A 12687-nucleotide genomic window follows, 5' to 3' on the forward strand; every position below is an offset into this window, starting at 1 on the left:
GAGAAAAACATCTGAGATTTTAGACAACTGTGTACTCAAAGCCAAGTATCCCCTGGATTGTTTTTCATTTACTTGAACCATAAAACACAATAAACTTAGGCTGTATAGAAACACCTGCATAATTTTGTAACCAACAGTAGAGAAGCATATTAGCTTAAATTTCAGGATTTGGACATTACTACACACACACAAAAAGCCAACAAAAGAAACCCTCGTCCATTTTTTTTTTTTCCCCCCCTTTTTCAGTTGACTTGACCCACTGAGATAAATTTATATAGTTTAAATCAGCATGTAGTCAACTGGCACATGTTCAAAGAGCTATTCAACTCTGATTTGCTTTTGGTTTCACTATAAGCAGAGTAAAAAAAAAAAAAAAAAAAAAAATCAGACAAAAAAAGGTCTGGTTTTATCATTGTGCTCAACTTAAGACCAAGAAGCAGAGGACTATAAAGCATCAAGGAATTCATGACTCCATTGAGCAATCAAAGTTGCCATTCACAACTTATTCAAGGGCTGCAAAAAAAACACAAAACCAAAAACAACCAAGTATTACAATTTCCAAGTCATTACATTTTAAGACAAAACCTTATAGTAACAAAACACATCACTAATGTGTACTAAAATAAGGTTATTTACTTAAAAATGATACATTGGACATAATCTGTGTACAGAACAAGCAATTCATGGTAAACTCAATAAGGCACCTTTTAAAGCAGATGCTGTACAAAATACATTAGTGTGTTACATTTTTAAAGGATTATTCTACACTTCTGGCATATAACACACAAGAGTGTGACCGTTTTCCTTGTTCCACTCTTTTTTTTTTTATTTTATTTACATCTTCTCTAAGTTAGCTACAACGTTATTTATTCATCTTGTATACAATATAATACATTTTATTTGGGGCATGGCATGTCAGAGCACAAATGTCAGTACATGGCGTGGGTGTTTGCAACTGCAACCAGAGGTAAAATATGCAACGATTACAATGGATTTGTTCTAAAGTTAGAAGTAACGCGTGCTCCACTTCTGCTACACCAAAGCTAACACACCAGGGCTCCATAAAGCACTGCATCATACAACACTGCCAGCTGTTTTCAGACATCAGTCCCCGTTCAGAACAAAGATTGTGGGCACTAGATAAAAGCCTCTTGATTTCAGAGGCACCGTCAGAAAGAAAGGTGAAGTAGTTTATCATCCTAATAGCTGATGGAAGATATGCCTAACTTCCCTTTCAAAAGGTCTTCTAAAGCCAAAGATGACTTTTTAACTACGTCTGCTTCTCCAACATTTCAGATTGTTGAAATGCAATCTATGGGGATAGGGTAGACAAAATGTATGCAAACGATTCATTTTAAAAACACATTCAAATGGTCATTCAGATCAAGATCTAAAATTTCATTGGAGACTACTACGGAGGTAACAGAATTCTCACTTTACATCTCATTCGATACTTCAAGATGGACTCACCAAGAAAATAATCAGGAAAAAGGGATGCATTTTGGGAAAAGCGTCCTTTTCCTGAGCAAAACTCAGGGAAAACTACATTTTTAGCAGAACTCAGAATACAAGCCTAGATTTTACAATAGGAGCATCATACTTCCTGTGAAATTTGCAAACTAATTTTAACAGTAGTAATTATATAAGTTACTCAAATTACTTTTCAAATTACTGAAATCACAGGGAATAGGTTAAATTTAAAACAACAACAAAAAAAGTTTAAGAAATTCAAAGGCACAGTTTTCATGCTCCCAACACACACTCATGCATTCCACATTTCTGACTTTTATTGATGTTTATATGTACATATAAATTGTATTCGTCAGGTTTGGGGGACTTGTTTTAGATGACAAATCTTTATAATTTTGACCCAAAAAAGATTAATATCCCATGTGAACAGACAAACCCAATTAGCCATTCTATCCCTTAAAGGCTTCTGAATTCTACAGTATTGCATGAAGCAAGAACTTAGCCTAAGAGTATGTTTCATTATGTAATAACTAATGGGCTGGCTTGGAGCTGAGATCTTTCTGAAAGGTAGCTAAAATATCAGTATAGACATACTTGAGCTCCAGACATTTACTTCACATGGAAGGTAGATACACGTTGCAGTGCTTTATGCAACCAGATCCTTTAGGAACTGGCTTTTTTAGAATATTAGAGAATCAAGGATTACTTAAGATCCAGCAGCTCCTCTTGATGACTAAGGAAAATTACATATGCATCATATGTTTCAGTATGAACCTGGAAAATGAAGTGCTGAAAAATTCAGGTTAATCTTCAGGATCGAGGATTTTTGTCTCCCAAACATCCAAGACCTTTGCAGCAGTCTGTTCTCATCTTTGTCTAAGTGCATGCATAAATCAATTCAGGTCTTAAGATATCTTAAGATGTTTACCAAAGATCATCATCTTATTACTTTGTTAATGCCTATACAATACAGGAGAGAACAGGTGGATAATTAGAAACTACAGAAATTCACTTTCTTGCTTTGTTTGTACTATCATCAATGGCTTCTTGAAGCTTGAGAGAAATTGGTTTTTAGAAAGTTTACAGCTTACAATGCTGTAACAGTTTCTGAAAGTATTAACAAAAGTATTCTAAAATGGAATGGGTTCATTTAACTAAATCTCCATAGTCCGAAAGTTTAAGCTAGCAGGATACCTAGATCAATATTTCTTCAGATTGATCAAAATTCTAGAGGCAAAGCCAAAAAAAAAAAAAAAAAAAAGGCTTTTCTTTTTTTGTTTTTTTTGGCTCATACCAAATGTTTTTCTGCTACCTGTGCAAAAATGATGTGCAAAGACATGATTAGTAATTTCAAACGCATCATATATTTCTTGGCAGTGGACGGAGAAACCTTCTTTTAAAAAGCCCTTTTCCATGAGCACTGTGGCACAATGTCGTATCTTTTGCCATATTCAAATAAATTAAAATCATAGCTGACACATCTATGAACTTTTCAGCCAGAGTACATATTAATACTTAAAGGCATTACTGAACAAAAGTAATGACTTTATTGTTAAAAAAAAAAAAAAGAAATGTCCCTCAAAATAGCTAGTTATCTATAAAATATGTAGCACTATTAAATAAAGTCTGTACATCACAATAGAAAATAAAAATACTGCTATCTTTTTGCCTGACCATTTACATTATGCAAACTACAGAATTAAAATGAAAAGATAACATGTTAGGAGGTTGTAGTTGTTCACAAATCACATTAGTTCTGCATTACACTTTTTTACCAGTTGTATTTAAGGGAAATTTAAACACATATCAAAACAATCTCCATGTACATACCTTCAGACAACAGATAATCTGGCATAAATCAATCTGAAGTTTTAACATTTTCTTCAATTTTAATATTATTCCTAACTTTTTTTCTTCAAATCTCAACTATGGCATATATGTGTGTGTGCATGAATGTATCTAATTATACACATGTACATAGGACTAATTTTTTTTTTTTTAATAAAGCACAAAACACACTGTATAAATAACTTCCCTTTTTAAAGTTATCTAGAACAAGATTTACAGTACAAAGTTATAGGCACTTAAATTATCAAATAGGTTCAATGGTTGCAAATACTGTGTTTTCCTTCTTCCGACGAGATTCATGGAGTTGAAGCTTCAACTTTACGGTACTGTTTCCTGACTTAGAAGTTTCAAAGGAGTCATAATTAAATAATTCTGCCTTACTGCAACCTCACAGAGAGGTTCTGGTTTTTAACCAACTCATCTGGATGGGAGGAGTAAAGGAGGCAACTACAGTTTCTTGTGCATGCCAACCAGTTGGCACAATAGGCCCAAATCCTGCAACTCTAGTTATCTGTTTCATCTTCACAAAACATCTTTCTATGTCATTCCTCCCAAACACAGCTGACTAGAACTTGAAAAACCCAATGATTTACCTTTTCTCAATTCTGTAATTTTGCAACTGTCCACTAAGTGGCCCACAGACATAACCTCCTGCATTTACACCAGAGCAACACAGCTCAAAATCTTCTGCATGTTGTGAATCTTATCTTCAATAGTTTACATGTTCTGTTCTCCAGGTCCTAACCCTTATTGTATTCTCTAATCTCTTACTCTTGTGTCTTTAAATTAGACCGGTTCTCAAGTCTGCCAAAACTTATCTTCTGTCTAGTTTTGTCAAACCGTGAGAAATCATACTTCTACAGCTGATTAATTCCCTCCTGTATGGAAGAAAGTTAGGAGAAGAACTGGCACCTACCAGTGAGTTCCAATAAGGAAGGATGGTAAAACACAACAAAGGTCTTTCTGTTAAGATGTGAAGTACCCTACAGTAAAAACACTAGTTGCATGTGGCACTGTGAAAAATGTACCAAATTTCATCAAATTATGGAGCCCACTCTGCTGTAAGTGAAATGACTAAGGCAGTCTGTGCCTCTAAGAACATTGTTTTAAGCACTATACAGACCAGGCAGGCATTCCTTAATTTACAAATGGTTCACATTTTAGCAGTTCTCCTTGTGATCAAAACAAGAATAGAAATAAAACTGCGACTTTTCAAGGATAACTTAATGGCAAGGATTCAATTCTGTAGCAGATCTCCGATTGTGAAGTCACAAAATAGAGCCCTGACAATAAAACTTTGTTCATTTAAATTCCAAATGGCAGCAAAATAATTCTGGCACACACAAAGGCATATGGAACTGTTAAACTGAGTAACATCACGAACAGATTCATAACCTACAGGCTGTTTCACAAAAACTTGGTATGGATTGGCTAAGTTTTATCAGGTAGAAGGCAAATAAAAAGCTTATATTCTCCATCTCTGTTGAATCCATATAGCTTGTTAGGCTTTCACAGAAAGCACTGTAATCGAAACATTCAATTCAGTACCCAGAGTTTTACTGGAGACTCACAAAGTATGACTGAAGTCTCAATGCAGCTAATACCAAAACAAAATGCATATTTTATCAAGGCTGTCCATATACATAGCACGTAGTGTAGAGAGCCTCTCAGTATCACAGTCTATGAAGTACTGAAAGATTTGATTAGCAGCCTGTAGAAGTGTGGTGAGAAAACACACCGAATCTCAGTTATTTCCTCTTCCCACATAGGTCTCACTCATGTTTGAGTGAAAAGTTCTAGGAGTCCAGCTTTGCTGTCCAACGTCAGTTTACTTTGTCAAATCTTTACATCTTGCGATTCCACCATCTTGGCAAGCGTCTTCTTGATCCTCAAGGCAGTGAGTCTTGAAGCAGGATTGTGAGCCCAGCATTCAGACATTAATTTTAATATTGCTCTTAAACACTGTTAAATAAGAAACAAAGGAAAAGCATTGTAACACGTGTAAAATTTCAGTTATCTATCATGCTCAAAGTAGAAAACTCTGAAGCCCAAACCAGTAGCTTACACATTTTCAGCAAAACTGCCATCCTTCTCCACTGCCTAGTACTACAATTGTTGAAACTAACTGAAGCATTTCTTCAGTTTCACAGATTTTTTGCCACAATTTATTGCTATAACTCAAGAATGTCAGTACATAAATGATAGTAGTAAGCAGAAAAAGAAATCCACACATACAACAGAGAAACTGTAGATAACTTTCTCACAGGAAACGAGTTAAGTGACAGAAGCTCCTCCTGCCATCAAAAATACTAAGGAGAAAAGTGGGAATTCCAAAAAGAAATCTAAGATTTGGGGGAAAAAAGGGCATGCATATGTGGCCTTGTATATGAAATCGTGAAGCCTTATTTACTGCATTCAAGCTGTGACCCTTTGAAAACACATTTTTGTTTATTATTTCAGTTACATCACAGCATAAACGTAATACCTTCTGAAACCAGAAACAAGAAGTAAATACACCTATCACAATAATCACTACACAAGTAAAGATTCTATTAATAACCTTACAGGGTAAAAAAAAAAAAAGCTGAACTCTGAATATATATATACAACCAAATTGCTTCATATTCAATAAAATACTTAATCTCACAAACCAGTAAGCAATACATACTAAAACTAGTAAAACCAGTATGGAAAAAAAACCTAACAATTGATTGGTTTTAGCTTCAACTACAACTCCTCCCAAATGCCATTAGCTAAATATAAGATATCACTTGGAGTAGCACTCATACATTTGGATGTTATTTCAGGGTGTCTTATTCCCAGATTACTGAAAAGTTAACATCAAAATATGGACTTCTGAATTTATTTCCAACAGATCTTTATCCTACCACTGCTGTGAAGTTTAAAATATCAGCATGTCTGATGGCAGTCTCTGTCTACAATGCCTTAATGTTTCAAAATTAGAATACCTTTCTTTACTAATGAACAAATGGAATTAGTTCTTTCTTTCAGCATACTCACTTCATCACTATTCCATCTGTTAGATACTACTGGGCGCAGACGTTTGACACACACCACTTCTCTCATGTCCTCATAAGATGGATCATTTGGCACCATGTCATAGTATGGCAACTGATACTCTTCAACAATACCTGGAGATAGTTATGAAAGATCAAACATCATTTAAGAAAAAACAACAGCAACAAAAAATCCATGTCTCTACTCCCTGATTTCCTTAACCAGGAGCAAAACCAAACAGCTTTATGCCAAATCAAACCCAACACACTATTATACAGCAATAAATAGCCCCAAACTTCATAACAGCCATCTTTTACAAAAAACACTCCAGTAGTTATGAATATTAAGTTTAAAAGTTACGCTAGTTCCTTTCAGTCCCTTCGATTTTAATACCTTCTGTAGACTTTGGCAGCCTCTATTCCAATCTCAGCTACAAAGAAACACGGAGAAAGCAAAAGTTGGAAGAACAGCAAAGAAGCCACAATGTCACAAAGGAACAATGAAGAGAAAAGAAAGGAGGAGTCACAAGAATATCTAAAACACTGAATAAGAAATGCAATAAATTATATCAGAATACCTCAGCAATTACATTTTAAAAGTTGCATCAACAGTACATTTGTATTCCACTACCTCTCCAAGACCCGACACTTTGCTTTTTGAGCAAGGAGAAAAAACCAAAACCCTAAGCTTTTTAATTTTAACAATCAAAAAGGTTTAGGGTCAGTGGTTTTCAGCCTATATGCTGGACAGATAGTTAGTACTGCTTTAAAAGAAGGCAAGTCTGCTGATAATAGGCTTGTTCGATTATTTCCTTTTATTATTTTCAAGAAAAGTATGTAATGTTAAAGGAGAAAAAAGGTCCTGGTAGATCTTATACAGAATATATAGAAGTTTACCTCCTGTGACACAGCGTCGAGCCATTTCCCAAATTATCAGCCCAAAACTGTATATGTCAGCCATGATGTATGGCTGAAAATGGTTTTTATTCAGGCTTTCATCTAGGACCTCTGGAGCCATGTAACGTTTTGTTCCCACTCTAGTATTCAAGGGAACATCAACTTCATTTGTGTCACTGTAGGAAAACATTGACAAATCAGGGAACTGTTGACTGTTACAAAACATGGTATGAAACTGCATGTTTAAAGATGCAATCACTGCACTGCAAAGCGCCCATTTACAAATTATTTTCTTTCATCTATTTCCTTCCCGATTTTACACTCTGAATATATTGTACCACTGAAAAACATAATATGGCAAAACAACCCTGTATGGAAGCTAGTCATTAACTGCATTGATAACAAACAAAATTAAAAGCCACTATAGAGATGCAGATACTTGGCAGCAACTCAAATGAAAACTACTCATAAAGGCTTACATGCTTTCTTACATGCTCTAGTGTAGTACTCATCTCTGGCCTCACTGAGCTTGTAAAATTAAAAGGAAAAGTATTTTCAATGTTACTACTACAGTATAAATTTCACCATTCAGTTTCAACTCCTTTCACACTGTTCATATTTTCTGTGAGGCAGTTTATAACAAAACTAGAGCAGTTAGCGTGAAAGGTCAGTTTTGAATAACAAATTAATTTTCTTCCTTTCCTCTAAAAAATTACTGCGACTTTCCACAAATAAGGGTTGGTGGGTTTTTTTGTTGTTTTTTTTTGTTGTTTTTTTATACTTTGTTCACTTCTTAACCTGTTTTCACCTTGATGCTTAGCAGCATTCCAAGGATTAATTGCATTTTAATCTCAAAACAAACCAACAAAAAATCCCTGAAAAAATGCAACCAACAACTCAGTCTCTCTTCTTAAACTCGATATTTGGTGCATTGAAACAAGTCAAGAAGATTTGCTTATCTACCTGTTAAACTTGACTGCGAGACCCAAGTCAGCAATACAGCACGTCCCATTCTTCTTTATCAAAATGTTTTTACTTTTCAGGTCCCTGTGTGCAATAGCAGGCTTGCCTTGCGTCCCATAGATTTCTGTATGTAGATGGCACAGACCACACGCAGCAGAGTATGCCAGTTTGAGGAGAGCCCTGTTGTCTAGTGTAGTGCACTTCAGAAAATCATATAGTGATCCATTTTCATGATAATCTGTAATCAAGTAAAGCTGCGTCCAGGATCCAGTGCCTTTAATATCTGCAGCTATAAAACCTATCAAATACATAAAGCAAAGTTACAAGTTACTTGCATGTAAGTTCTTTATGCAATACATTAAGAATTCTTACAGCTTTCTTGTCTTAGACTGCATCAGAGTATCTTTTCCCCCTTTCAACACTCGTAACACAAGAGCTCAGATTTCTCCTGTATGAGGTCCCCATTCCAGACTTCCAGCACAGAGATGGCAGACATTTCCAACCAAAAGTATAAAGAATTACTATTTTTATAGTATTCTATTAGTATACATAAGAGGCAGCCACCAGATAATTTCACACAAGAAGCAACATGCTCCGTAACCCATTCAGTAAGAGCTCCTCCTCCTTCACCCTAACATAAGCTCAAACAAACACCATGCTGTTTCCTTACCAAGGATGTTTTCATGACGCATTAAAACAGTCTGGTAAATCTCTGTTTCTCGAAACCAACTGGCTTCTTCTGTGGTAAAAAACACTTTGACTGCAACTTTTTCACCCCTCCATTTGCCCATCCACACTTCACCATATCGTCCCTTTCCAACTTGCCTCACCATCTGGATTTGTTTGGCAATAGTACGCTGAACCTGAAGAAAATGAAAGAAAAAGAAGGGGTGAGGGAGAAGAGTAAATTCCAGCGATGAACCAAAGGCACCTAGGTTACTTTTCATCTCATTGGAAAATTACTTCCATATTATTTTTCACAACTGTCATTTCAAACTTGATGTTGTTTTCTCCAGGGAAGAAATCAGAACAATTTCTTATTTAAATAAGATGCATTCTATTTGATTCTAGATTATGAATCATACATTTATCACTTACCAATTCTCATACAAGTATTAACTATGATTTTGAATCAAAAAATGCAATCAACTATTAACCAAAAAAAAGCAAATCAATTTATCAGATAGTGACAGAGAAAAAATTGAGTTCATTCAGTTGCATACTCGTGATATCCATTCAATGCATTTCCATCTTCTCCTTCTATTTTGCTGATAGCAACAGATTTCCTAACAAATAACCTGTTTTTACACTTCAAGTATGAGCTTCCATACTTCTTCAGTTTTTCTTTCATCTTTCACAGTAATTGCAAATTAAAAATAATTAATGTATAAGCTAGCCATTAAGCACAAAGCCAAATTTCATAGTAAATGGACACAAGTTCACTGTTGGAAATCTTGGGTTTATAATTTACCAGCAATGGTAGTCCTGAGCCACTGCCAGAACTCTGCGACTGGTCAATGAGGTCTTTTAATGACTCCCCAGCTGGAATAAATGCTTCATCTTGTTCCAGGTCACGATTATAACAGTGTCTCTTTGCCATTGACTTACAATAATGCCTGCAAATAGTAAGAGTAGAAGAAAGGTTGAGCTTCAAAACACTTCTTCAGACTATGTAGTAAGCTAGGAAAAAAGCTATACAAGTAGTACAAGTTTTCTTAAGAAAAGCAGATTTCACTACAGAATTTTATCCAGAAATGCAACTGACAGAGGTTTGTTGTTTTGTTTTTTTTTTTCTTTTAACACAAAAAACTTGTATTATGTACAGAGGCACACCAATTTATTGTGTGTCAGGTGAAAAATCAACATTTTAAAAGTTCAGCTTGTAGCCAGTATTACCAGTATAAACCAGTGGTTTATCCACCACTGCATTGGTTTAGAGGAAAAGACTGAAATCTGAACCATGGCAGATGGGGCTGACACATACATTGCTGCTGAACCTGTTAGAATGATGCTAACCTCCATCTGAGAGCTGGAGCAGACAGAAGCAGGCATTCAACTGCACTTGTGTGAGCTACCATAGCTCAGGCAGTAAATTATTTAAAAACAGGAGAAAGTAAAAAAACATATCCTTGTTGCTTAAGGCTTGCAGAAATGTTATGCAAAGGTAAGTCTCAGAACAAATTTAATCAACAAAACGATCAAAGATTTAAATATATAATTGACATAATCCTCGTAACTGAATGCTGTAATAAAGCTACACATGACTTATAAAACTGTAAACAATCACTTTGTACCTAGAATAAAGAATCAAAATAATCTAAATTCCACGTTCTGAACATTTCGTTTTTACATAACAATGCAAACTACTCTATTTACACTCATTTGAGAAATGAAAAATGTTACCAATAAATGAAGTGCTTTCCTTACTTGTAACAAAAGCAGCTAAATAAGATGATCATGACAATTATGCAGACTGCCATAGAAATTAAGACTGCCATCCAACGAATGCTGCCATCAAAAAGTCCATCTATTAAAAAAAATGAAAATAATTTCCAAAGTAGTTCATTAATAAAATACGTGGAGCACACACAGCTTATCTAGATTCTACCTTTTCATCTCCTGAATACTTTAGAATTGCATAGTAATGACATAAACAGTGTCCCATAAAATGTGACAGCTCTAGAGATCTTGCAGGCTATGCAGCAAAAGTTCTTTTAGGACTTTCAAAGCACTGCATTTCATTTGCCATATTAAGACTTCAAATATCCTGTGTTTGTATGCACATAAGCATGTGTAAGTGATGGAAACACAATAAAACTTCATTTCATAGCAATGAAACAGACCTACAGGATGATTACCTAGAATTTCCTGATGTCATCTTGTTATTTATAATACTGCTGATAAATTAAGCAGGTAATAAAGTTTCAGTACTGACAGATGACAAAACACAACACTAATAATAAAAAAAATTTAGTGCATATCTTTTGCATATTATGGCATCAGAATCAACTCACACATTGTAAAAATGTATCCACAGTACCATTGTTGGATTTTTTTTTTTTAATCTTTTTTTTGTAAGGGTTTTGGTCTATCATTATAGAATCCAGACATGAGAACAAACTGTATTTCTTCAAATAAAGCTACTGACTGAAATCTAATCATTCAAAACACTCGTGGAATTTAATGAATAAGAAATATAGTACCTTGGGTGTCATAGGCTCTTAACAGAAGTCAATTTTGTAGGCCTGGCTTACTTATAAAATAAGCAGATTAATACAACCAGGGACCCTTACGTAAATTCTGAATTGACAAAGCTGTCAAAAGATTAGTTGCTGGCAAATTATTACAAAGAGCCTACTTGAGAACTTCCCATTGCTACTGAACATTTCAGGAATCTATACTGCTACCCTAATGGAAACACTTACTAGAGATGACAACACATAATAGGAATTCATTTAAATAGAAAACCAGTTAAGCAGAATCTAGGGTGCAAGGTTATGCACAAGAGAATAAAGAATTTATACAATTTTTAAGGTGTTCAGTATTCTTTGAAATTCACGTGCTTTTGCAGTCTTAAAAATGGAGGTAAAAGTAGCTGGTTCACAGAAAAAGAGGGAAGTGATCAATCTACAAGAGTATGAGCTTCATTTATCCATTAACATGAGGTTAATTTATTTTAAAAAAACTAACCACAGACAGAGCAATTGCAGTCCATATACTGAGTATTTTAGGTGTAAAAAACAGATCATCAAAGCTCTGAGGAAATGCCATATTACTGTCATTAGTCACCATCAGGTTAGATAAATACAAATGCTTATGCAAAAAGGCCCCAACAACAGGACCAGGGCCAATAGGGGCAAGCTGGAACACAGGAGTTTACACATAAATATGAAAAAAATACTTCTTCACGGTAACAGAACACTGGAACAGGCTGTCCAGAGAGGTTGTGGGGTCTCCTTCTCTGGAGATATTGAAAACCTGTCTGGACATGCTCCTATGTGATCTAATCTAGGTGTTTCCTGTTCCAGCAGGGGGACAGGACTAGATGATCTTTCAGGATCCCTTCCAATTCCTGACATTCTGTGATTCTGTGAATGGAACAGTTTGAGAATTTTCTGTCAGGTGAAAAATCAGCATTTTAAAACTTCAGCTTGCAGCCAATGTTACCAGCATAAACCACCACTGCTTTTGGTTTAGAGGAAACAACTTGAATGATAGATTACTCCAAATTTGAAAAAACTTGTATTCATGAGCCTGCAATGTGCCCTTGCCACGAAAAAGGCTACCTGCATCCTCATCTGCTTTAGGCAGAGCATTGCCAGTAAGTCAAGGGAGGAGACCATTGTCCTCTGTCCAGCACTGGTCACACAGTTTTGGGCTCCATGCCAACAAGGGAGACATCATGGACATAACAGAGAGAGTCCAGCAAAGGACTACAAAGGTGCTGAAGGGACTGGTGCACCTCTCCTGTGAATAAAGGCTGGGGGAATTG

At 35.4% G+C, this 12687-nt stretch overlaps 1 protein-coding gene across 3 annotated transcripts in view; it reads right to left on the minus strand.

Annotated features, from left to right (window-relative positions):
• Positions 1–615: 615 nt before the first annotated feature.
• The window catches only part of BMPR1A (bone morphogenetic protein receptor type 1A), an 80227-nt gene continuing 68155 nt past the window's right edge, over positions 616–12687 (minus strand). For all 3 annotated transcript variants that reach the window (XM_085229509.1, XM_085229510.1, XM_085229508.1), the window contains 7 exons: positions 10623–10722; positions 9667–9811; positions 8866–9058; positions 8196–8493; positions 7233–7408; positions 6340–6470; positions 616–5280 (listed from right to left, as the gene is read on the minus strand). In XM_085229509.1, coding sequence (XP_085085635.1) covers positions 5155–5280; positions 6340–6470; positions 7233–7408; positions 8196–8493; positions 8866–9058; positions 9667–9811; positions 10623–10722 — 1169 coding nt within the window. In that variant the 3' untranslated portion in view covers positions 616–5154. The remainder of the gene's footprint in view (positions 5281–6339; positions 6471–7232; positions 7409–8195; positions 8494–8865; positions 9059–9666; positions 9812–10622; positions 10723–12687) is intronic.

Source organism: Meleagris gallopavo, chromosome 8, assembly GCF_905368555.1.
Source record: "Meleagris gallopavo chromosome 8, MGAL_WU_HG_1.1, whole genome shotgun sequence".
NCBI lineage: Eukaryota > Metazoa > Chordata > Aves > Galliformes > Phasianidae > Meleagris > Meleagris gallopavo.